The sequence below is a fragment of the Amphibalanus amphitrite genome, unplaced genomic scaffold (assembly GCF_019059575.1).
Source record: "Amphibalanus amphitrite isolate SeventyFive unplaced genomic scaffold, NRLGWU_Aamphi_draft 000372F_arrow, whole genome shotgun sequence".
Taxonomy (NCBI): Eukaryota; Metazoa; Arthropoda; class Thecostraca; order Balanomorpha; family Balanidae; genus Amphibalanus; species Amphibalanus amphitrite.
Window position 1 is genome coordinate 559,713 of NW_024881866.1, and position 27,089 is coordinate 586,801.

General features: G+C 53.0%; 1 protein-coding gene across 1 annotated transcript in view; it reads left to right on the forward strand.

Moving 5' to 3' along the window:
* The window catches only part of LOC122389796, a 34,189-nt gene extending 14,754 nt beyond the window's left edge, over positions 1 to 19,435 (forward strand). Inside the window, exons 3-7 of the mRNA XM_043382194.1 lie at positions 4,440 to 4,567; positions 4,930 to 4,989; positions 13,004 to 13,090; positions 14,484 to 14,583; positions 18,628 to 19,435. Of these exons, the coding sequence (XP_043238129.1) occupies positions 4,440 to 4,567; positions 4,930 to 4,989; positions 13,004 to 13,090; positions 14,484 to 14,583; positions 18,628 to 18,779 (527 nt within the window). The 3' untranslated portion in view covers positions 18,780 to 19,435. The remainder of the gene's footprint in view (positions 1 to 4,439; positions 4,568 to 4,929; positions 4,990 to 13,003; positions 13,091 to 14,483; positions 14,584 to 18,627) is intronic.
* Positions 19,436 to 27,089: the final 7,654 nt, after the last annotated feature.

Sequence of the window (27,089 nt, forward strand, 5' to 3'; positions counted from 1 at the left end):
AATTCAGTGAAAGCTTTATGCTTTCAAACAGTAGTGACGTTGACCATTGAAGTGGTTCATAACTCAAAAACATTTTCATGGGCTTTCCATAAGGAACCAGTAAGCCACCTTTTGGGATCACAAATGAGCCAGTGCAAGGGTGAGTCCTGCACAATAAGAGGTGCGAAGGGGTATCTGCCGCTGACATGCACACGGCACCGCACGGCACCTTACTTACCGTGGCCGCTTTGCCCCACTCTCCCCTATACATGGAAATGCATTAGGGTGGTGGATGTCTACCGAAATGCATATACATTTTAAGCAGGGATAAGTAATGAGGCAAAGTTCAGAATGTTTAGTGCGCCTCTATAATATCCAGAAATGCATAAGTACATTTCAAAGCCATTCCTTGCTAGAAAAGATGTAGCTTTAGCCACCTGAGTTTTAGCCAGTTTTTGCCAGTTTTTGCCACCAAGGGTTTCTGCCAGCCGGTTTAAACCGGTTAAAACCACTGGCAAAAACCAGTTTTTGCCACCCCCTGCCAACCCTGTCAAAACATGTTTTTCGCCCCTGACGCGTGCATTCCGCACCCCCTGCTGCCGAGCATACCATATGTTAATGGTCAAACACCGGGACATGTGACCTGTGAATTTCGCACCTGTGCCGCGCACCGTTTAATTTGGAGCGTCGCTTAAATGTTTTTGCCCTTCCCGACTTTGTCGACACGTGGCACGCGCCACGTGACACCGAATGACCTGTGACATGCATCATCACCTGCCTCAAAGCATTGCCCATCGAACGGTACCACCAGCATCTCGATCCGATCATCCGTTTAGACGCAATTCCAATTGTAATGGTTCGATGACCTTTCAGAGCACGGGTTTTTGGCAACGTAAAATGGCGCCTTGTCGGCTTCACTATCTTCCATAGGAGGTCCATTGGGATCGTCAGTCCAGTTTATTTATACGTCCGTGACTTCGGCTGCAAACTTGAAACGGAACAGAGTATAGTCCTTTTGTTTCGTTTTTAGAGCCCGTTTAAGTGAAGAAGATTCCGCGTTCGGTGAGAGGGAGAAAATCGAGAACCGCGCTTTTATAAAGTATTGCGATTTGAAAGGCATGCCTTCATCCGAAATTAAAAAGGATATGAAAATAAACTTATTGGCTGTATCCCATCATATGGCACTGCTAAGGTTTGAGCTGCTCATTTCAAGCAAGGCAGGAACAGCGTCCAAGATGAACAAATATCAAAAATGCCGTAGAATGTGTCAAAATCCGAAAACACTGACCCTGCTCTAGGGGTGGGGATGCTGGATCCAAGACTGTGACCTCATCAGATAGCGGTAAGAATGAACATCTCCCAGGAGCAAGCTGGCGACATTCTTACCAAAGGGTATGACATGATAAAGGTCTCTGCTCATTGGGCCTCTCGGCTTTTTGCTGCAGAGCACGACGAGAGATGTGTACTGACATCTGGCGCTAGTTGAAGCAGATTCTGAGAACTTATAGTCACTTTTCGCTATTGCTGATAAACTGTGGGTGTTTCACTTCAATCCAGAATCGAAAGAACAGTGGAGTCAGTGAAAGCACGTCTCTACTCTAATCTGAAAAAAATGAAGTGTCAGAGTCACAACAGGGAGGAAAGTGTTCTGCAATTGGGGAAATAAATGATATGTCTTGCAATTGCACTTCCTTTCAAAGGGTCTTACTGTAATTGGACATTACTAAGATGACCCACTGATGCACCTTTGTTAGAAAATCAGGAAGATCAGAACGGCAATGCTGACAAAATTGGCCATGTTTCACCAGGCCAATGCTTTGGGGTATTTTTCACTGGTTGCAATGTAAAAAATCAAGTACTAAACCTTCCAATTTATCCCAAATTAAATCTTTTGACCAGCATTGGCATCCTTAGGGTGTTTATTTCTTTCTAAACCTAAAGAAAAAAAACTGACTGGATGATGCTTCACAAAAAATGATGACGTCATTGGCACCGGGAGCACTTTCCCAAAATAACATTATTCGAGGCGGTTAAAAAGTGAGGAAAAAGTGCTAGGGCTTCACAATTTGGTGTCCCCACATAAATAGTGGCAAAATATGTGAGCAAAGATTCATTAATCTGCGTCACCTGTAACTATGTTGGCTCAAAACTTTTCATTCACCCCACGTATAGTTCATTCGACGAGTCTCGCCGAGAGGAACACGATGCTGGCAAAAGTAATGTCATGGCTCTTTTGAGTCAAAAGTTATTGCCGAAAAAACACTTTTTTGTAAAAACGGCTATTTTTGGAGTTTTTGCCCTCTGGTGGCTAAGCCGTTGACCTGAGGTCAAATTTGAGAACATTATTCAGAAAGTTCTGTCAAAAGGCTATCGAATGCGCTTTTCCGCGGCGCTGTAGCTCTATCAGTTCCCGAGATAGCCGTTGGCAGTTTCCAAAATGTTGAAATAGTCAACATTTTACCTTTGGTGACCTCTGGTGACCTGACCTTTGACCTGACCCGAGGAGCCGAGTTAGAAGGGGGGTGTTCAGACACCCCCCCCCCCCGGCCCGACGCGGAATCTCAGAGCACCTTCAGACGGGTGCGGGTTAACATTATTTCACTTGGTTTTTCTTTGTTTGGTGTATTTATCTAAGGGTCAGGTCAAATGAGGTCAACTGAGGTCAAATGACGTTTGTGCCAATAGCTTGTCACATAATAAAGATAAAATGTGTAAAATTGATGCTCGGAGGGGTTCTGAAAGTTTGGTGGCGGTATCTGCAGCCGTTTAGGAGATATCCACGGAAAAGGACAGGCGACCGTTTCGCCCTCCCCCCCCCCCTACGGGGCGCGGGTTAACGCTTTTGGACGTTATTGACGAAAAACGGGAGAGGGGGGGGGGAGATTCTGCCCCCCAGCGGGGCGCGGGTTAACATTAAGTCACGAGCTCACTAGTTAAAAATGTCGTGAATATTGCATGAAAATTGCGTAACACAAAGTTACCTCAGAGCAGCTCCAACTTCCAATCAATCCTGCCGGGAAATAGTGACACAACAGAAATAATAGGCGAGCTCTCTGTAGAGCCTGTACATTGGTCGGCAGGAACTTTTAAAATATGATATATTGACAGGAAACCCGTCTCTCTGGCTCGGCGCTGGTCACGTGACCTTGCACCACTGCTCTCATTGAACTTCTGAGTCTCGAGTGACCTCTGATGGGTCTGAACTCTGATACCTCTGGGACCAACGACATCTGGGACCACTGACCTCTGGGACCAGCGACATCTGGGACCACTGACCTCTGGGACTGCTGACCTCTGAGATCGCTGACCTCTGGGACCAGCGACATCTGAGATCGCTGACCTCTGGGACTGCTGACCTCTGAGATCGCTGGCCTCTGGGACCAGCGACATCCGAGAAAGTGGACTTCTGACCTCTGATGCCACTGGCATCTCAGACCCCTGAGTCCTGACTCCTGATACCTCCGGCTTCTAGCCTTCTACAGGGTTGAGCAGATAGCAACCAGCTCAGAAGACGTGATCTTAGTTCCAAAAAGCATACAGCAGACATCGGTGATAGCATTCCACTCGATGACTTCTGACGGGCACTTGGGGCCCCCTTATTTTACGGAATCGGGAGGGGGTTCATCATTACAGGGGACCTAACCATTATTCCGGCAGTTCGAATCAACAAGATGGAAGAAGGCAACATCCTGCATGGAGTGATGCTCTTTGAGGAGTCAGCTCCCCGGCATAGGTACAGTAAAAAAATAATTAAATACAAAATCTCCTGAAACGGAGGATCCCGCAAACTGTACCCAAGGGAAATGCCCCCTTCCTCAGTAAACCTCAGCCCACACACAGCAACCACACAAGTTCTGGTTGCTGGGGCGTTTTTGCGGGTGAGTCTAACGAACGTCCCCAATCCCCATGTGACTGTGGTGAGCCTCAGCAGTGCCAGTTGGCTACAATTACGAGCCATTTCAGACGGAAGATCTCGCCGCGCTTGCGGCCAGTCCAGGCACCGATAAGGACTGATGCAGGTGGACCACGGTGACCATATTTGGTGATAAATGTGTAAAATTGGTGTGACAATATGTGATCCAAATTTGAAATGCCTATGCTTACAAATTTCTAAGCTACGGCGTTCTAAATGCAAACATGTATTTTGTCCCAATTTATCTGCCCAACCCTGTAAAACGCGAGGGGTCCCTCGCTGACCTCTCTGCCCTCTAACTTGTCCGTTGACCTCTGACCTCTGCCCTCTGACCTGTGACCTCTGACCACCCACCTCTGCCCTGTGACCTCTGTATCCGTTGTCCTGTGACCTGTGTGCCCTGTGATCTCTGCGCCCTGTGACCTCTACGCCCTGTGACCTCTGTGCTCGCTGCCCTGTGATCTCTGTGCCCACTGACCTGTGACCTCTGTGCCGCTGACCTGTGACCTCTGTGCCGCTGACCTGTGACCTCTGTGCCCTCGGGCAGCGGTTGGTACGGGCGTCACCAACGTGCTGGCGGGCCGCGGCGGCGCCCAGCTGGTGGCCGCCAGTACCGGAATCCAGGGCGGCGGGGGATTTAGCTTCGGCACCAACCAGGTCACCGCCACGGCAGAGGTACGGGGCGGGCCGGAGAGCCAGCGAGGGGGAGGGAGAGGGAGAGGAGAGAGAGAGAGAGAGAGAGAGAGAGAGAGAGAGAGAGAGAGAGAGAGAGAGAGAGAGAGAGAGAGAGAGAGAGAGAGAGAGAGAGAGAGAGAGAGAGAGAGAGAGAGAGAGAGAGAGATGCCAAAATATGGAGGAATGTGTAACTGGGACCCCCGGGGGTAAGAAACTTCCTCCCGGTTATACCGAGTCACACCCCCCCCCCTCCCCCATCTGGTGTATCGTGAGATCCCGCTCTCCCTCTGTTATAGCGTGCTGGGGAGCTGAGGTATATCGTGAGATCCCGTATGTAAAGAGTCGCTCTCCCTCTGTTATAGCGTGCTGGGGAGCTGCCGATTCAGGCCAACTCGGGCAGCACGCTGGTGTCCACTGACCAGGTGAGTGTCGTCACATTGACGTCACAATGACGTCACCACTCACCACGCTGGTGTCCACTGACCAGTGACCAGGGCGGTGTTTCAACGGCACGCCACCAGCACACGTGGCAATTTGGGTTTCCATGGAGACATCAACAAGCCCCTTGCTCCAACACTACCACAAGTGTGATGTCATCTCGAGAAATGCGCTGGCAGCGTGCCCGCCCCGTTGTGTTTCACGGCAGAGCGCTGCAGTGCGTTGCGCGCGTCAGCGCGTTGGGTTTCAATGGCAATATCAACAAACTTCACTCTGACGCTAAGCTATGACGTCATCGCAAGACGCTGGCGCGCCGCGGCGTTAGCGCCATCAGCACGCTAGCAGTATCCGCACTCAAGCCTCTTCTCTTTGTACTTTTTCCTTTAGGACCTCTGTTCTAAACGCGATTCATCATTAGCTAACGGATCGCACGCAACGTCATTCGAGTGACGTCAGGGGTACGCCTCAGCTCCCAGCGCGCTGCAGCGCGCGCAGCGTCGGGCGGTGAAACAGGGCCCTGGTGGCAGGTGAGCCCCAGTGATGTCATAATGACGTCATAATCACGTCACCAACGTCATAATGACGCCACAATGACGTCACCATGCTGGTGTCCACTGCCCCGGTGAGCCTCTAGTATCGTCACAGGCAAGCAGCAATACGCTTATCAACGGTTATACGTAGGAGAGAGTGGGCTAAGATGCCCAAGGTGGGAAAGACGCCCCATCCCCTCTAGCGGCGAAACAAATAATCAAACCTGGAAATTAATGTTATTGGCGTAAAGCGGAAGCCTTCCTTGGTAACTGCACAAAAATTTGCCAATCTCAGTTCGGCAACAGTTGACTGGTGATGGCATGTTTTATGTTTGCTGCTTTCAAAAAATATTCTGGTGTCAAAACATTGTAAATATCAAAGAGGGTGAATAATTCTTATGTCCCCTGCTATTGTCGTGATACATTAACCCGCGCCGGGCCGGTGCTCTGAGATTCCGCGCCGGGCCGGGGGGTCTGAACACCCCCCTTCTAACTCGGCTCCTGGGCCACGTAGCGACACGCCGTAAGCGTCAATCGAAAAAAACGTCCAAAATAGGGACGAAAACACTTCGGTCATTTTTTGAGTCAGGTCAAAGGTCAGGTCACCAGAGGTCACCAAAGGTAAAATGTTGAATATTTCAACATTTTGGAAACTGCCGACGGCTATCTCGGGAACCAATAGAGCTACAGCGCCGCAGGAAAGCGCATTCGATAGCCCTTTTACAGACCTTTCTGAGTAATGTTCTCAGATTTGACCTCAGGTCAACAGTTTAGCCTCCAGAGGGCAAAAACTCAAATAGCCGTTTTTAGGAAAAACGTTTTTTCGGCAATAACTTTTGACTCAAAAGAGCCATGACATTACTTTTGCCAGAATCGTGTTCCTCTCGTCGATACGCGTCGAATGAACTACAATTTGACCTTGAAAGGTCAACTTGAAAATTTGACCTCAAGTCAAGGTCATGACCTGACCGGTAAAGGTCATGTTGCATATCAGTCGATCCGCAACGTCGAGCCGAACAAATCTCAGGCGTTTCCAACGCTCTAGCACGCCTTTATCAGAAGTTATTAGTGAAAAACTGGTAGATTCTGTTCGTGACCTGAGATGACCTCGGGGACATAACGAGGGGTCACAGCTGCCATTTTCCGGTTCAGTGTGTCAATTTTACCTACATCTCGATGTTTGAGAGTGTCTAGAATAGCTTTCGTGCAAAAAAGACGGTTTTCAATTTTCTCCCATTGATTTATAATGGAGAGGCCGCAAAATTGACCTGACCTTAGGTCACCGATATCAAAATTCCGAGACATACATTTTATAGATAATGTTGTTCTTATCAATCGCTGAAAGTTTCAAGGCAATCAATTAGTCGGTGTAGCTATGACGAGCATTCTTATTTTTTTCTGAGGTGAGGTCACTTGGCGTGATCTGGTGACCTGACCCAAGGTGACCTGGGTCTGAAATTTTTTACAATATGTGCGAAAAAGATGCACGAACAGGTGTGCCAAAAACGGTGGCGCTCCGTGCCGTCGTTTTTGAGATATCTGCGAAAAACCGCAGGGGGGGGGGGTTAATTTGAGGGGGATTCACATTTATAGCCAAATCATCATCAAACTCTGGTCACATTCGGCATATGTCAGCAGTAGGGTAGTCCGGGGCCCCAGAGCACCCAACGAAGCGAGGCTTGTTGCTGGGCACTCCAAGGTCCCAGACTGTCCAACGGAAGAGGTGGCAATACACTCAATACATGTACCTACAATGTACATGCACACACATACATACATACTACATACATTACATACAGTTGCATACATATATTAATATAAATATTCATTACCATAGACTTGGTACGGTAAATTTAGAGTCGAGTACATCATGTGTAATTAGTGCGGCTATCAATACTAAGTATTGACTAATTAAACGCTCCTATACAACATCATGTGTAATTAGTGCGGCTATCAATACTCAGTATTGACTAATTAACCGCACCTTTACAATCTTTTTCACTGTATGTTTGGAAGGAGGAATTGATTGAATTTGAGGAAACAGAGGGGTTATAATTTTATTCCAGACTCTAGGTGCTGTCCATATTATTGTTTGCGTTTTATACTTCTTGTAAGTAAATATTTCCTCAAAATGTCAAGCAGAGCGATTGCTTCTGCCGATGGGATGAAATCGAAACATCCTACCCTCCCGGGAGCAGCTAGCGCACATGGTGACCAAAAATTTTTCCAAAGGCTATGATAGGTTGGCCGCTAATGACGTCAGAGTGACGTCATTTTTGCCATTTTCGACCCAAAAAAAAGGTTTCGCGGGAAGAGCTGTCAGGCCTACAGCTTTAGAGATACAGAAAAATGTTTCAGACATAAAAAGGTGTAGAATCAAAAGGACTACAAAACTGCTATTTCGCTTTTTCGATTTTTTTTTATTTTGACCCCCAAAAATAAAAAATAAATTTTTTGAATATAATAGCCAAAAAATCCAAAAAAGTTTCTTGAATTTCGGAAAAACCGGAAAATATGTGATAGTCCCTACCGCCTTCTATCTGCATACCAAATTTGAGATCGATACCTCTTTTTTGGCCAAGTTATAGCGAAAAAAACTGTTCAAAATTGATGACGTCAAATTTTCAAACTCAATTTTTAGCGATTCTAGACCTCGTAGCGCAAAACAAAGACCACCATTAGACTCCCCGTGACGAGCTACATCGAATCAATACCCATTTTATGCAAAAATATCAACTTTGAAATTTGACCTTTTTTGACCTGACCTTGACCTGACCTCCACCAGAAAGTGACCTAAACCGTACCTGATGGTCTTATAACCAACACCATTGAGTTGGAAATGAAAAACTGGCCATAAAACATGCATCACATAACCTTAGTAAAGTTGGGCTCATGTGGTGACCCTTGGTGACCTTTGGTGACCTGACCTGTGACCTGACCTGGTATGACCGGTGACCTCTAATAGCAACATATGTACTAGACAACTGACGCCTCATCACTGATTTTCGACAAAATGCGTTTTAATCGGTGTTATAGCGCTTTCCCTAGAAGCCCCGTGAACGGTGAAACATTTTATCTTTGACCTGACCTGTGACGTCACCGGTGACCCCGAGGTCAATGAAATTTGGTTTCTTCGACAAATTTGACAGGGCTATCGAACGCCGTTTGAATTTTTCCGGATCCGTCCAGTAGTTTCGGAGATACGGGGGGGGGGGGGCAAAAAATGCCCCCCCCCCCACCGCGCGGAAGGTGGCTGGTAGGCCCACCGCCTGCCGGGTTAAAGTTTTTGGTCTCTCCCATTAAGACGGTTCATATTTCTTATAGCATGTAAATAGCAAAAACTAGGGTTACCCGCGTGCTCCGCAACGCGAAGAAGGGTTATTTTTGACCCGTGGGTATTGGGTTGGTCTGTGTCGGTTTGGTTGGTATCCATTTCGTTCGATTGCTTTTTGACGGCCAAGCATTTTGTAATAAAACAAAAAGATACATCGCATCGAGGTGCCCGTGTCGTATTATCATGCGTTCTACTTAAGAATGATTCGAAAACTGGCGTGAAGTCTTTTGAGGGCCATCGCTGAATTTCGCTAAAAATGACAATGTAATGGTTTGGAACATTTACATTTTTAAGAATACTGTTGCTCATCATGCAAACATGAAGAGTGAATCTTGAACAGAATTGAATGCTCTTTCCAACGGTGCCATTTTCAATTGCCAAACGTATCAGGTTATGCAGCAAAACCCGTGTAACTAATAAAGTGGCACATCATCGACAAACACCATTTTCTCTAGCAATTTGTACCACCTTGGCGTCGATCAATTAGCTATTCACAATTTTTATATGAGAGGCGGTACATTTCTCTTGCCAACAGGCGTTGTTCCAACTCGCTCTGTTTAACGGTCACCTAAAAATAAAATCAATTCCAAAATCCGCCAAAAACCGCAATTTTTCAACAAAAGTGCCCTCCCCGGTGCACGTGGGGCGTGCTATCCTCTGCATTGCACACCATTCAATAGCCCGTTCAATTCTGTACACGATGTTGTTTTCCCCGTGCCGGTCGTACCCCTGGTCACCAAGATATTGCACGGGAACTGGACCCGTGTCGGCCAAAATTAACCGTTTTCGCCCGATTTCGCACGCCGATTTATACATGTAAAGTCTATGGCGCGAATTTGCACTTTTTGAGCACGCGCCACGCGCTCCCTACCAATCCGATCGAGCTGAGACCCCTCAAAGGCACGTCGCGCATCCTTGATCTATAAGTTGTGCAAATTTCACCGGGCTAGGTGCAACGGTCTGGCCTGTAGTCCACGCGCTCCCTACCAATCCGATCGAGCTGAGACCCCTCAAAGGCACGTCGCGCATCCTTGATCTATAAGTTGTGCAAATTTCACCGGGCTAGGTGCAACGGTCTGGCCTGTAGTCCACGCAAAGCACGACCAAGTCGGGACCTCGGTAACGGACAGACGCACCCTCCTCAAATAGTAATATAGATGTAGTTCTTTGTGAGCTTTTTCATATAGGTGCATTTTGGCTCAGCTAGCAATAATGTTTAGGGATATTTTTTTTTTAGTTTAAGACTGTCTCAAATAGCCCCATAGGGTGGGGCTATTTGAGACAGTTTTAGTTACAAAGAAATTGAAAAAAATCGGTCACGCAAGAGATAATTTTCTTTTTAAACGCCATGCGATTGGAAATAAAATTTTGATCATTCTGGCAAAAATTGTTTTTTTTTCAAAGGCTGTTATATTTCCTTTATATTCAATATTTTCCTTTTTCGTAGGATGCTTTATTTCGGTAGGTTATAAAATTGCATCACAATATGCTAAGGCTATCATAATTTGATGTGACCCTAAACTTTCAAAATGACAGAATGATCATCAAGGACAATTTAAAGTCAACGACAGCAACATTTTGAAAGTAAGTCTCGCAAGAATGAGATGGATGTAACATAAGAAATGCCAACTGCGCGGCACTTCGTGGCGTCGACTTTGCTACACACTTGAAAACTTAGCTGATCCCCTCCCCCCGGTTGACGGATAAATGTTATGTTCCGCGGGTTTCACTTTGCCCCCCCCCCTTTAGCTAACGGCTGCGACCGCCAGTGGGTGTCTCTGAGGGTTTCACACCCCCAACTCTGAGTGCCTACACCAGTGCCTATTAAAATTAAGCCCTGTATCGGCGGCTCTGAGGACCCAACCAACACCTGTGCATCTGAAGGCCACCCACTGGTGACTTTTGAGGGTCCCACACCGGTGAGTCTGAGGGCCCCACCGGCGTCTGACAGTACCATGCCGGTCTCTAAGGACCCCACAGGACTTCTTCTGCCGGCCTAAGGAACCCTTGCCGGTCACTGAGACCCCCTGCCGCCTTGTAGAATGTAGAGAGTTCGCGTCAGCAGCTCTAAAGCCCCCATGCCCGTCTGTAACGGCTCCACACCAGCGTCTATGAGGGCCCACAGCAACGCCTGTAAGGACCCTCATCGGCGCCTCTGAGAGAATCACACTAGCACCTCTGAGCGCCCACACCGGCACCTGCATGAAGGCCCCACACCGGTGCCTCTAAAGGCCCCTTACCGGCGGCTCTGAGGGCCCTACGCCGGTGATTCTGAGGGTGCTGCCGATAACCGAAGGCACCACAAGCCCTTAGTGTCGCTGAGCTTTAATCCCATACCGGCCCTCTAATGTATCCCATGCATCCCATCCCATACAGAGGGCGCCACGACAGTGCACTCATTGCCCCACACCCCTAGCCCTCACACCCGGAGCGGGTAAACTGTGTTATAACTATAGCAACGATTTTACCACCGTTGTACGTTATGCATTTCTCAAAGTTGACTCAAAATGGTCCAGTATAAAACTGGCCTGCCAAGCTTATGGCCAAGGTCAGGCCCAAATCAAAGCGGGATGACAATAGCAGATGTTGTCAAATCGATACTGTATCAGCAGAAACCATTCAGATGGCAAGAAAAATGCCGTGTGTTGATGTTTAGATGTAGGTATAAAGGAAACAAGAAGGAAAGAAGTCCGGAAAAGGGAGGAAAGACCTTTTCTCGCTGCCTCAATGTTGAGGGGGCGCCGCCCCCTCGGATCCCAAGTTGGGGGGGGGGGGGCAAGCGCCGCTGCTGCACCCCCCTCCCCTGTTCCCGGGTCTATGAACACTGCAGACGTTCCGCGGCAGACCAGGTAACAGTTTGTGCCTCGAAACGGGTCAGCCAGCGGCGCCATTCCTGCCCATTTGCACCGGTAAAGGGTTTAGCCTTTGACATAAAAATCAACCTGGGATCCATCTCTCACTCAAACTGATAATAACCGATCGTAATATTTACACTATACGATATCCTATTCCGCCGAAAACATCGATCAAAATGCCGGTCGCAGCTACCTTACCGTGATTCTGGCTCACCAGCTCCGGTTTTTCGGTCGTGGCGTCCTACCGACCGCACCAATTTGTAACGTTTCTTCTGTATTTTCACTTTTACACAACACTATTTACACATCCGTCGACACCCCCCCTCCCTGTCCTTCCGGCTCGCGGTCCGCAAGCCGACTGCCGCGCCGGTCGCGCCGGCGCGATACCCTGCCGGCGCGCACCGACAAGTTCCGGGCCGTGCCGCTAGGTGGCAGCAGCTGCCGGCTGCTATAAACCCCTACAGGATGACCTTGGCTCTGGAGGCATCCGACAGACCTGCTCTGCGAGAGCACGCTCCGCCGACGCCCTCACCATCGTCACAGATGACCACCCCTCCGCTGAGGCGTTCGGCACGAGTGGCCAGGGCAGCGGGTTCGCGTTAGTGTTGTATGGTCTAGGTCTAGCCCTCATTAGGTAGGGGCGTACGCATGAACATGCCTGCTGTCTGTACTCGCATTTTGTAGTCAGCATCGCATTATGACCCCCGTTGTTTCATGACACGTGGCTGTATTTCGATTCATGTACTCATTGGCAGCTCCCGCAACCAGAGGTGGAACTTTTTGTTTTTCATTGGGGTTGTAGTTTGCCGGAGCCCAGGGTATACCCCCTCCAAAACCCGAAAAGTCCCTGGATTCGGCCCACTATTTTTCGGGAGGGGACCACATTTTCATTTACAAAAAAAAAAAAATAATAAAAATAAATAAAAGTGGTCCATCTCCAGGGAGAGTCGGCTGACCATGTCGTCCCTCCATTGGCTATGTGCCTGGTTGTAGGTACTCGGGTATCGCCAGGCACACATAGGGATAGAAATGCGAAACTTTCAGTACGCCGTCCTATAGTTGTCTGTCTGCCCGCCAGGCGGCCATCCTGTAGCTGTTTGTTTGCCCGCCAGGCGGCCAGTAGTTGTTTGTTTGCCCCCCCAGGCGGCCATCCTGTAGTTGTTTGTTTGCCCGCCAGGCGATCATCCTGTAGTTGTCTGTCTGCCCGCCAGGCGGCCATCCTGTAGTTGTCTGTCAGCCCGCCAGTCGGCCGTCCTGTAGTTGTCTGTTTGCCCGCCAGGCGGCGCTGGGGACGTCTCAGGCTTCCACTCTGAGCACGGAGCCGTCCGGCCGGGCCGGCCAGCCCAGCCGGGTGGCGGCCACACAGGTGAGAGATGGAGAGAGAGAGAGAGAGAGAGAGAGAGAGAGAGAGAGAGAGAGAGAGAGAGAGAGAGAGAGAGAGAGAGAGAGAGAGAGAGAGAGAGAGAGAGAGAGAGAGAGAGAGAGAGAGAGAGAGAGAGAGAGAGAGAGAGAGAGAGAGAGAGAGAGAGAGAGAGAGAGAGAGAGAGAGAGAGAGAGAGAGAGAGAGAGAGAGAGAGAGAGAGAGAGAGAGAGAGAGAGAGAGAGAGAGAGAGAGAGAGAGAGAGAGATGATGTCAGGGGTGGCCAGCGGCTCCCCGGGGACGCGGCAGAGACGGGCATCACGGGAGACAGCGGAGAGACCAGGGGAGACAGGGGAGAGACTAGGGAAGAGGGGCATCAGGGGGAGAGAGAATAAACAGGGAGACGGGGATCACGGAGACAAGGATAGACAAGGGAGAGACCAGGGAAGGGGGATACACGGGAGACAAGGGAGAGACCAGGGCGGGGGATACACGGGAGACAAGGGAGAGACCAGGGAAGGGGGATACACGGGAGACAAGGGAGAGACCAGGGAAGGGGGGATACACGGGAGACAAGGGAGAGACCAGGGAGGGGGATACACGGGAGACAAGGGAGAGACCAGGGAGGGGGATACACGGGAGACAAGGGAGAGACCAGGGAAGGGGGATACACGGGAGACAAGGGAGAGACCAGGGAGGGGGATACACGGGAGACAAGGGAGAGACCAGGGAAGGGGGATACACGGGAGACAAGGGAGAGACCAGGGAAGGGGGATACACGGGAGACAAGGGAGAGACCAGGGAAGGGGAATACACGGGAGACAAGGGAGAGACCAGGGAAGGGGGATACACGGGAGACAAGGGAGAGACCAGGGAAGGGGGATACACGGGAGACAAGGGAGAGACCAGGGAGGGGGATACACGGGAGACAAGGGAGAGACCAGGGAGGGGGATACACGGGAGACAAGGGAGAGACCAGGGAGGGGGATACACGGGAGACAAGGGAGAGACCAGGGAAGGGGGATACACGGGAGACAAGGGAGAGACCAGGGAAGGGGGATACACGTGAGACGGGGGATAGACCAGGGAAGGGGGATACACGGGAGACAAGGGAGAGACCAGGGAAGGGGGATACACGGGAGACAAGGGAGAGACCAGGGAGGGGGATACACGGGAGACAAGGGAGAGACCAGGGAAGGGGGATACACGGGAGACAAGGGAGAGACCAGGGAAGGGGATACACGGGAGACGGGGTGGATCTGGCTCAGATGAGGCAGCGGTGGTTTAGTGAGGAGTAGTGATGCTGAGTAGTGATTCTGACAATATATCGCTGTTTTGGCGTCGCTGATCGAGGCGTGCTCGGCGTGTGCTACTGCTGACCTCTCTGTCTCTGTGGCAGGCGCAGGTGTCGGCCATCTCTGTGCGCGGCGGTCTGACCGACCGGCAGCAGCACATCGGCACCATCGAGGTCGGTCCGGCCGGGCCGCGCGCCAACATCGGTGAGCCAGCACCGTGCCACGCGCCCGGCGCCAATAACCAACCCTGACTCAGTAGCTGCCGCCTTGTTACACACTCAGTGACTGACCCGGTGAGCCGGTGCCAGTGACAGACCCGGTGACTGACCCGGTGAGCCGGTGCCAGTGACGGACCCAGTGACTGAACCAGGAAGCCAATACCAGTGACAGACCCAGTGACTGAGCCAGTGAGCCAATACCAGTGACAGACCCAGTGACTGACCCGGTGAGCCGGTGCCAGTGACGGACCCAGTGACTGAACCAGGAAGCCAATACCAGTGACAGACCCAGTGACTGAACCAGGGAGCCGGTGCCAGTGACAGACCCAGTGACTGAACCAGGAAGCCAATACCAGTGACAGACCCAGTGACTGAACCAGTGAGCCGGTGCCAGTGACAGACCCAGTGACTGAACCAGTGAGCCGGTGCCAGTGACGGACCCCGTGACTGACCCGGTGAGCCGGTGCCAGTGCCCGACCCAGTGACTGGACTAGGGAGCCAGTGCTAGTGACGGACCCAGTGACTGAACCAGGAAGCCAATACCAGTGACAGACCCAGTGACTGAACCAGGGAGCCGGTGCCAGTGCCCGATCCAGTGACCGACCCAGTGACTGACCCGGTGAGCCAGTGTCAGTGCCGGACCCAGTGACTGACAGTGACGGATCCAGGGGGGCATGGGGGCCATGCCCGCCCCCCCCCTTGGGCCTCCCGGGGGGCGAGTTTCCTAAGTGTGGAACTGCCCATACCTGAGGTCTATGATTGGCGTAAGCTTCGCCGAGATGACGTTACAGGCTGTGACGTCATGGCTCACAGTCGGCCGACCAATTGCTGCACGATTATAGGCGCGCGGCACTAGCGCCCCTGGTGTTATCATGTGAAGTTGAGCCATAGGCGTCGCCAGAGATTTTCGGTTGGGGGGCAAAATCAACTTTTGTGTCAAATCTTGCCTTTCCCCAGTCGTTTCTCACTCGTTTTACATATTATTTGACGCGCAATGGTGCGAGGAATCCGATGGTGACAAAGTTTTCCTTCTAGCAATGATATGTAATTTTTGCAGAAAAAAATCTAAATTTTAAAATTTCTGAAAAAGCGGCCGGTAGAATAACAGAAGCTGCAATTGCCGACGCACTGCAGAGGGCTCCTGTGCAGACGTTCGTCGCTCATGATCATCACCCAGAAAAAGGTGAAAAAAACGCTCCATTTAATTGGATCACCCTGCTAAAACCTCCATTCACGCATGCATACAGAGGTATTACGTGAAATGCATAGGGCTTACCCAGCCGCCGATAGTAGCTAAGTTGGGCATTCGGCGGAGCGTGAATGTCGGAAGTGTGAATCGGAAGTGATTCATCTTTGCTCCAGTGAGATGAAGTGTTTTGTTCACTCGAGTGAGAACAAAAAGTTTCTCGTTTTTCGTGTGAAGGGAAACGCCGCGAACGCGTACAAAAAAAAATGTTTAACGTAACTAAAAGTTACGCGCGGCATAGCCGCAACGGATCACTTACAGGCATAGGCTTGGGACATACAGGCCATTTCAGGCCACTCAGGGTCAGTGTGGACTCTCAGAGGCCTGATTAGAATCCCGGAGATCGGCGTGGGTCACCCCAAATATTTACGTGTATGTGGTGCTTTAGGGCTTTCCGAACCCAATGTGGGGCCCTCAGATGCCAGTGTGAGTTGCGGGCGCTAAGAGACTAGGTCCAGGGTAATCCTGGAGCCCTCGGATAACAGTGTGAACCATAGGGGTCTGTGTCTCGAATCCCTAAGGACACCAGTGGGACTCTCAGAGGTCGGTTTGGGCCCACTGAAAGCTTCTTAGAGCTCAGTGGAGCTCCTTAGGAGCCTGTGTGAAGGTGAAAAGCAAGCTCGCTCATGAGCCCCGCGGCACTTGAACGGTACTTGAGCCTGTCGCAGACATTTGACGAGAGTTGAGAAAGGCCCCGAAGATCTCGTATCACGCTTTATTATTTTATGTGTCAGCAAAAATTATGTCAGCGAAAATTATGTGTCAGCACTCCAAAACTTCAGCTCTAAAATGTGATATCGAACCAACTAGGAACAGGGAATGAATCACAGCATTGATATTTCGAGTCTGGAGTCGGAGTCTTCACTTGAAGATTTTGGCGACTGCGACTCCGACTCTGGTTTGAACTGCACGCTCCAACCGAGTCTGACCTCACAGGCATTCTCAGAAAGGTACCCCCAACTTTTCCCGACTCAAAAATTACATCGGATCTGCATCGATCTCAGGGGGTGCCCGGTCCGAGGTTGGGGGGGGGCAAGCTGCCCCGCTTGCCCCCCCGTGGCGACGCTAATGAGTTGAGCAATAACATTAAAATGTAATACATAGCTTGTGTTGGGAACAATTATGTATTACTAAGGCGTCAATGTCTCACAAATTAATTCGTCCATGCTCCTCAAATTTGGCAAAGTGACCTTATATTATGCGTCATAGGGTACTAGCTTCAAAAACAATCAACAAGCAGCACCAGCCAGGCACTGTTACAAGAAGCGAGCAGTTAAGTGGCGGCAGGTGGCGCTACCATCTCCAGCATCGGTCCAGATGGCGTTACTCACTATCCGCACTAAAGATCCGCACTACCTGCTAATAAAATAGATAATAAATCCGCTAATAAATCTGCTAATAATCTCGCTAATAAATCTAATAATAAATCCGCACTACCTGCTAATTTATGTCCTATTGGTGTCAAACATCATTCAACGCCGATAGGCAGTATCACCAGCCGTAATACCTACCTACTGAACTGAAGACATTTGCTCAATGCTGAAGCGAAACGCAGTGCACAAACCCCACCGTCAAAACTCAAGCACCTCGTAGGAGATATGCTTCCAAGGTAGGCGAATGCACGAACGCAACTGAAATAACACCGGTTATATATTCACGTAGAACAAGTTGTTTTTTTTCTCTTACTAGGGAACTCGCTAAAATTAAGACTGACAAAATATTTACGCAGGATAACTGGCTCCGCCTCTTCGCCAAGTTAAGGATCCGCCAATCCATGCACATAGCCGGCAGCGCCAACTGATGACGTCACTCGAACGGGCGACGGTATGAATAGTTCCACACTTAGGAAACTCGCTCCCGGGGGGCACCATCACGGCAGGGGCACCACAGGCCCACCAAGGGCACCACAGGCCCACCAAGGACACCACAGGCCCACCAGGGGCACCACAGGCCTGTCAGGGACACCACAGGCCTGGCAAGGGCACCACGGGCCCGTCAGGGGCACCTCAGGCTTGTCAGGGCACAGGGGCACCACAGTCCTTCCAGGAGCAACATATGTAAATGCCAGGGGCACCAAAGACCTAGCAGGGGCACCACAGGCCTGCCAGGGGCACCACAGGCCTCGCAGAGGCACCTTGAGCCCGTCAGGGGCACCACGTGCCTGTCGGGGACACTTCAGGCTTGTCAGTGGCACCACAGTCCTGTCAGGGCCCAGGGGCACCACAGACCTTCCAGAGGCACCACAGGCCTATCAGGGGGCACCAAAGACCTAGCAGGGGCACTACAGGCCTGTCAGGGGCACCACTGGCCTCGCAGGGGCACCTTGGGCCCGTCAGGGGCACCACAGGCCTGTCAAGGGCACCACAGGCCTGTCAGGGGCACCACTGGCCTCGCAGGGGCACCTTGGACCCGTCAGGGGCACCACGTGCCTGTCGGGGACACTTCAGGCTTGTCAATGGCACCACAGTCCTGTCAGGGCCCAGGGACACCGGCGGCCTAGCAGGGGTATCACAGGCCTGCCAGGGGCACTACCGGCCTAGAAGGGGCGTCACCGGCCTCGCAGGGGCACCATGGGCCTGTCAGGGGCACCACATGCCCACCAGGGGCAACACACACAAAAATAAAAAATGATAAAAATCTGAAAATAGGGCACCATCAAAATGAAGTGGCCGAAATCCGTTGAGTTTTTAATTTTGGGTAAAGGTAGGGGCACCACTTCGATTCATGGCCCCCTTTGGAGTTTTCCTGGATCCGCCACTGGTGACTGAACCGGCTGGTCCGCAGGCAATGTGGTGGAGCGCCAGCTGACTCGGGCCGGACAGCAGGCAGATCGGCTGAACCTGTCGGCTGCACAGCTGCGGCGCCAGGCTGCCGGATTCTCCGAGCGCACCGCGCGCACAGTGACCGGATCTCCGAGCGCACCGCGCGCACAGTGACCGGATCTCCGAGCGCACCGCGCGCACAGTGACCGGATCTCCGAGCGCACCGCGCGCAGTGACCGCCGTCCGGCCGAGCGGGCTCTGATCGGCGGTGGTCGGCTGAGCCCGACCGACCGACCGACCGACCGACCGACAGACCGACCGACCGACCGACCGACCGACCGACCGACCGACCGACAGACCGACCGACAGACCAACCGACCGACCGACCGACCGACCGACCGACCGACCGACCGACCGACCGACCGACAAACGGACAGACGGGCCGACCGACCAACCGACAGACGGACAGACAGACGGGCCGACAAACGGACAGACAGACAGACAGACAGACAGACAGACAGACAGACAGACGGACAGACAGAGCGGCCGACCGACCAACCGACAGACGGACAGACAGACAGACGGGCCGACCGACCGACCGACCGACCGACCGACCGACCGACAGACAGACAGACAGACAGACAGACAGGCAGACGGACAGACCGTCGGACTGATACCTAAAGATCGGCTGAGAGCATCCCAGTGGCGACCTCTGACACAGTCTCCTATAGATGGCGTTGTACTAGGTAGGCTCAGATAGATGGCGTCACTTTTAATTGACCAAAAATTTATTCATGTCCTCGAGTAGCCGAATAAAGCTGTGTTGCATTGATATATTTTACGCTGGTTGCTGATAAGGGCGAGTCACGTACACCTAATGGATTGCTGGGTTGCATTTTCAGCCCTAAGCATAGGCATTTGGCACTACTCTCCACATGTTCAGTTGGATAATAAGTGGCGCCGCATTGGCCGGGCTGGGTGACAGGTGGCGCCGCATTGGCCGGACTGGGTGACAGGTGGCGCCGCATTGGCCGGGATGGGTGACAGGTGGCGCCACATTGGCCGGACTGGGTGACAGGCAGTGGCGCAGCCAGGGGGGGTGAAAGGGGTGAGATCTCACCCCCGTCTCTTATCCTAGGGGCCCACCGTCGATTCGAACTGTAACGTTATGCAGCCTGACATTTTTTTATCACTATATGTCAAGGTCCGTCATAGGACTGAAAAACAGTTTTCAGGCCTGATAGCCCCCCTTTAGGATTCATAGTCCCATATTATGTTTCAGGAGGTACATCCAAGGCCCGATTGAACTAATTCAAGGCCTAGGAGGGCCCGTTCCATGGCATGAGAGGGCCATTTCAGGCCTGAGAGGGCCATTTCAGGCCTGAGAGGGCCCATTTCAGGCCTGAGAGGGCCCATTTCAGGTCTGTGAGGGCCCATTTCAGGCCTGAAGGGGCCCAGTTGAAGCTTGAGAGGGCCCATTTCAGGCCCTAGAGGGCCTGTTTGAGGCTTGAGAGGGGCCCATTCCAGGCCTGAGACTTGAGAGGGCCCATTTGATGCCTGTGAGGGCCCATTTCAGGCCTGAAGGGGTCCATTTCAGGCCCTAGAGGGCATGTTTGAGGCCTGATTGGGTCCATTTCAGGCCTGAGAGGGGCCCATTTCAGGCCTGAGGGGGCCCATTTCAAGCTTGAGAGGGCCCATTTCATGTCCTAGAGGGCCTGTTTGAGGCCAGAGAGGGCCCGTTTGAGGCCTGAGAGGGGCCCATTTCAGGCTTAAGAGGCACTATTTCAGACCTGAGTGGGCCCAGTTACGGTTTGAGGGGCCTTTTTTCGACATGATAGGGACCATTTCCGGGCTGAGGGGGCCCATTTCAGGTCTGAGAGGGCCCATTTCAGGTCTGAGAGGGCTAATGTCAGGCCTGAGAGGGCCCATTTCAGGCCCTTGAGGTCCTATTTGAGGCCTGAGAGGGGCCCATTTCAGGTCTGAGAGGGCTAATGTCAGGCCTGAGAGGGCCCATTTCAGGCCCTAGAGGACCTATTTGAGGCCTGAGAGGATCTACTTCAGGCCTGAGAGGGACCCATTTCAGGTCTGAGAGGGCCCAGTTCAGGCCTGAGAAGATTCATCCCAGGAATGAAAGGATCATCCTATGTGTGGGAGGGTCCGTACTCCGTGCCTGGTCTGGGTCTGAGAGGGCCTATCCCAATCCTGATTGAGCCGATATCATGTTTGATATAGGCCAACTCACCACATGTATATTGATGGCCCTGTTCATGTCTAATGGGCCCATCTCAAGACTCAGAGATTTTATGCTTCAGGAAGCCTACCCCAAGCGTGAGGGGGCCCATAGAGGTTTTTGAGGCTCGTGGAGGTCCCGCAGTACGACATGTCAGCCTCTGAGAAAGCCATGCAGGGCCCTTAAGATGCCAAGCCGACATCTGAAAATTCCTCTTCTCTTCAGGCCTGTGCCTGCCTCACCGCCCGGCCCCACCCTGACGTCTATGTAGGGGTTTGACGCCTAGGTATTCATCAGGACTCCACACCGGTTCATGAAGACTCCAAACTGACACCTGAGGCTCCTGCACCGGCTTTTGAGGGGCCCACCGACCTCTGATAGCCACCACGCAGGTCTCAAAAGTCAAAAGACCATGTCGATGTTTGATATCTAAACCCCAAGTCTTGGAAGGCCTGTGCTCTATGCAGATTCTTGAGGGCTTTACGTGGGCTTGTAAACATCCCGAACTGGCTCTAGCCTAGCTCGACCGGGCCCCGCAGAGCAGGGCCCCAGGCTTTTGAGTTTTACGCCCCTGAGAGGGGTTTGAATATTCCCTTCTAACCTGACTCCAGGGTCACGTAGCGACAAGTGCGGCGGTAGGCGGGTTTCTTAAGAGCGTCGAAAATCATGGAGAAATTATTTCAGTCATGTTGTAGTTCAGACCAAAGCCCTCGTCATCATGTTCCTCGAAGGAAAAGTTTCGCCTATTTCTACACTCCAGAACATATAAAGCTATAGCGTGCTGAAAGTGGGTTCGATAGCTCTAACGCGTGCAATCAGCCATGGGGGGCGTATCGGCCAAACCCGATCATAATTTAAGAAGGCTAGAAAGACGAGAAAAGCAACAGATAGCTGTAGGATGCTTCAGAAACGTAAAGGTCATTTTTGGATTAGGTCATCGCTGAGGTCATTGAAGACGAAATTATGATAAAATTATGATAAACACAAAGACAAGATTACCACGAAAAATTCTTCTTTTTATATTTTCACAAATAAACGTATCACTCGTGAACCAAAGAGCTAGAGCTTCGCGGAACAACTCATTCGATAGGCCTTTCAAAACGGTTTCGCTTTTAAGATTTGATCTCAATGCCTCATGTCAATGGTTTGGCAACAGAGCAGAGGGCAAAACCATCTAAATAGTCGCATTTTACCAAAATAGTTTTGCTAAGAACTTTTGCAAGAACTTTGGTAAGAAAAATTATGAGACATTTACTATGTCATCATTCTCTCGTAAAAAGTTCAACTTCAAAATGTGACCGCAGATCAAGGTCATGCCCTTACTTGAGAAGTTCATGATGGTTATCAACTGATCCGTATGGATGATTAACACCTTCAAGACAATTTCATTACTCGACCTCGTCTCCTAGGTATATCAAAAGTAATGATCGAAAAACTAACGTTTAGCTTTTTTAAAAGCTCTTTGACCTAGCCCGACCATTTGAGTGGCCGCTGGCCATCAATTGCACGCTGTCCATCAAATATGGGCAGAATGGTCGTGTTTCTGTAAATATGCTGTTGTTTTTTACGTGCCTCTTCAGATCAAGAGATATTTGTCCTTTTCCCTGATTTGGTTGGTTTTGATCAGGACAATGATCTGACCTTTCGTTGTTGGTAAGGGGCCCCCATTAGGTTGAGGGGGGCCCACTTTGCTGGGGGGCCCATCGCGAACGTCTCTCACCCCCGTCGCCAGAGTTCTGGCTGCGCCACTGGTGACAGGTGGCGCCGCATTGGCCGGACTGGGTGACAGGTGGCGCCGCATTGGCCGGACTGGGTGACACGAGGCGCTATACGTAAATGCTATATGTGAATAAACCGGTATTCGTGCCCACTTCTTTGTCTAACAGACGCGATACTGTGCAAGCTTTGCGATCTGGTGCACAGTTCTCACAAAGACTTTGCGTAATGCTTTACGATATTGATCGCACACGTCACACATGGTAACAAGTACCTAACTACGTGCTCTGTGGCATTATCGTTTCGAAATTTGGCGATGCAATTTGGCTGATGGCTCCACCTGAAACCTTGACCTTAACTCACCCTCATGCAGCCCCTGAAGATTTTACCAAATATCTCCATAACGCTAAGCCAGACAAGACCTAGTACATAGATCAGGAACTATGCATAGGCTTACGCCAATCACGCGCACGACCGGATAGCAAGATTAAATAAATATCTCCGCAGACCACAGTCGCGGGCCTACCCAACCGGGATTCAGGGCGGCTGAGGTGACGCTGGGGGCCTGCGTCCGCGCTATGCGGACGACTATGCCTAGTGCCTGTCACATACAGCAGTCGTCTGGGGTGGCCGCGGCAGTGGCGCAATGTCGACAACAATCGTCCCAACTGAGACATGTTCTCGACTACCAGAATCAAAGGCTGCTGGAACCCGCGGGGCGATATCTATCTCTATGTAGATGAGAACTTCCTACTTTTCACTCTGCAGAGTTTGAAAGTCGGGTTTTAATAAATTCCTAAACTATAAAAGTTCGAACATCGTTTATTTATTACTTTCATAGAAATTGCAACCCGACCATTCTATTACATTCGAGTATTGTAACTTAAAACTGAACACAAATTAAAACCAAATTTAAAGATCTGGAACAAGAAACTTAACACACGTTAAAAACATCGACCTAACTACAGCTACAAATCACGGCTATATAATATGCAGATACTCGTATGCTCACAAACACATTGAAGGTCAAGCCCAACAGAATCTTGAAGTCGTTAATCAGATCCCAGCTTCAGGCTCTAAGGCTCCACGGAGCGTTAGAAGCTAGGACTATCATTGCGTCTCGTCGTACCCTGATCATTGCGTGAAGATTTTACCAAATATCTCCATAACGCTAAGTCAGACAAGACCTAGTACATAGATCAGGAACTATGCATAGGCTTACGCCAATCGCAGGCGAAACCCTGAGTTGCCAAGCATTGGGCCCCCGCCCCTATGACCCATCCGGGCCAACCTGGGTACCGGTCCCACTCGAAAGGGACCGGTCGGCCGGACCGGTCGGCCGGCGCCCCGCCCGGGCGGGCGGGGCGCCGCGCCGGCCGGGTCGGGTCGGCGCTCCCCTTGCCCGGGCGGTGGTTAGGGGGCACCCCCGGGAAAGATGATTTTCCGGGGGTGCGGGCGGGGGCTCGCGGCCCGTCTGGAGCGCCGGGGAGGTATCCACCAGATCTCCTCGGCCCGGGGAGGTATCCACCAGATCTCCCCGGGGCCGGGACGGCATATGCCATGGAACGGCACCGTCCCGGTCTGGCCAGACTACAAAGCCGTACAAAGTTAGGGGGCAGGCCGCAGGCTGGCGGAGCGCGTGTGGTCCAGCTGTAGTGATCGGAAGGTCTGTCGGGGCGGCGGGGTTGCGCGTGGGACCTGGTGTGTGTGTGTGTGTGTGTGTGTGTGTGTGTGTGTGTGTGTGTGTGTGTGTGTGTGTGTGTGTGTGTGCGTGTGCGTGTGCGTGTGTGTTTATTTCGGTGATGCTCTGTTTCGTTTTGTTTTGTTGAAGAGGTGCCTCGTAATAAGTTTATGCTTTTGCACCAATTCAACTTTATTTCTGTCCATTGTCCATGCCCATAATCATGAATAAACGACAAACAAACAAACAAACAAGGACACGAAAATTTCAGATTCGTCAGGGTACGACAAGACAACCTGACGAAGATACAAGCAAGTTTTTTCTGCCCACAAGTCATCGACCTAGCAGTCGCGGTGGCCCCCGCCTGATAGCCTTGGCAGTCTTGGAGACGACGGCCGCTGTCCCTAGAAGCCCCGGCCGCTGCACCTAGAACTCCCGGCCGCTGCCCCTAGAACTCCCGGCCGCTGTCCCTAGAACTCCCGGCCACTGCCCCTAGAACTCCCGGCCGCTGCCCCTAGAAGCCCCGGCCGCTGCACCTAGAACTCCCGGCCGCTGCCCCTAGAAGCCCCGGCCGCTGCCCCTAGAACTCCCGGCCGCTGCCCCTAGAACTCCCGGCCGCTGTCCCTAGAACTCCCGGCCGCTGCACCTAGAACTCCCGACCGCTGTCCCTAGAACTCCCGGCCGCTGCCCCTAGAAGCCCCGGCCGCTGCCCCTAGAACTCCCGGCCGCTGCCCCTAGAACTCCCGGCCGCTGTCCCTAGAACTCCCGGCCGCTGCACCTAGAACTCCCGACCGCTGTCCCTAGAACTCCCGGCCGCTGCCCCTAGAACTCCCGGCCGCTGCACCTAGAACTCCCGGCCACTGCACCTAGAACTCCCGGCCACTGCCCCTAGAACTCCCGGCCGCTGCCCCTAGAACTCCCGGCCGCTGCACCTAGAACTCCCGGCCGCTGCCCCTAGAACTCCCGGCCGCTGCCCCTAGAAGCCCCGGCCGCTGCCCCTAGAACTCCCGGCCGCTGCCCCTAGAACTCCCGGCCGCTGCCCCTAGAACTCCCGGCCGCTGCACCTAGAAGCCCCGGCCGCTGCCCCTAGAACTCCCGGCCGCTGCACCTAGAACTCCCGGCCGCTGCCCCTAGAACTCCCGGCCGCTGCCCCTAGAACTCCCGGCCGCTGCACCTAGAACTCCCGGCCGCTGCACCTCGAACTCCCGGCCGCTGCCCCTAGAACTCCCGGCCGCTGCCCCTAGAACTCCCGGCCGCTGCCCCTAGAACTCCCGGCCGCTGCCCCTAGAACTCCCGGCCGCTGCACCTAGAACTCCCGGCCGCTGTCCCTAGAACTCCCGGCCGCTGCACCTAGAAGTCCCGGCCGCTGTCCCTAGAAGTCCCGGCCGCTGTCCCTAGAACTCCCGGCCGCTGCCCCTAGAACTCCCGGCCGCTGTCCCTAGAACTCCCGGCCACTGCACCTAGAATTCCCGGCCGCTGCCCCTAGAAGCCCCGGCCGCTGCACCTAGAAATCACGGCCGCTGCCCCTAGAACTCCCGGCCGCTGCCCCTAGAACTCCCGGCCGCTGTCCCTAGAACTCCCGGCCGCTGCACCTAGAACTCCCGACCGCTGTCCCTAGAACTCCCGGCCACTGCACCTAGAACTCCCGACCGCTGTCCCTAGAACTCCCGGCCGCTGCACCTAGAACTCCCGGCCGCTGCCCCTAGAAGCCCCGGCCGCTGCACCTAGAAATCACGGCCGCTGTCCCTAGAACTCCCGGCCGCTGCACCTAGAACTCCCGGCCGCTGCACCTAGACGCCCTGGCCACTGCCCCTAGAAGCCCCGGCCGCTGCCCCTAGAAGTCGAGGTCGTCCAGGTTGGTGAGCTGCCGCTGCCCCTAGAAGTCGAGGTCGTCCAGGTTGGTGAGCTGCCGCTGCCCCTAGAAGTCGAGGTCGTCCAGGTTGGTGAGCTTCCTGCCGAACACCTCGGCCTCGTAGTTGGAGAGCTGCTGCAGCAGGTGGCGCGACACGTGCACGGCCGGCCGGACGCTCTCCAGGTAAAAGTAGGCGTCCTCGAGTGTACAGCCGGCCGACGCCATCAGGTAGGCCAGGGCCACGGCCGCCGACCGGTTCACGCCCTGGGGAGGGGAGCAGAGGGGTGTCTGCTGACCGGTCCACAGCCCGGGGAGGGGCGACAGCCTGACCGGTCCACAGCCCGGGGAGGGGCGACAGCCTGACCGGTCCACAGCCCGGGGAGGGGTGTCTGACCGGTCCACAGCCCGGGGAGGGGTGTCTGACCGGTCCACAGCCCGGGGCGGGGTGTCTGACCGGTCCACAGCCCGGGACGGGGTGTCTGACCGGTCCACAGCCCGGGGCGGGGTGTCTGACCGGTCCACAGCCCGGGGAGGGGTGCCTGACCGGTCCACAGCCCGGGGAGGGGGAGGGGTGTCTGACCGGTCCACAGCCCGGGGAGGGGTGTCTGACCGGTCCACAGCCCGGGGAGGGGTGTCTGACCGGTCCACAGCCCGGGGAGGGGTGTCTGACCGGTCCACAGCCCGGGGAGGGGGAGGGGTGTCTGACTGGTCCACAGCCCGGGGAGGGGTGTCTGACCGGTCCACAGCCCGGGGCGGGGTGTCTGACCGGTCCACAGCCCGGGGAGGGGTGTCTGACCGGTCCACAGCCCGGGACGGGGTGTCTGACCGGTCCACAGCCCGGGGCGGGGTGTCTGACCGGTCCACAGCCCGGGGCGGGGTGTCTGACCGGTCCACAGCCCGGGGAGGGGTGTCTGACCGGTCCACAGCCCGGGGAGGGGGAGGGGTGTGTGACTGGTCGACAGGTGGTATGTGCAGTATTTTTTATATAACTATTACTGGCTTTGA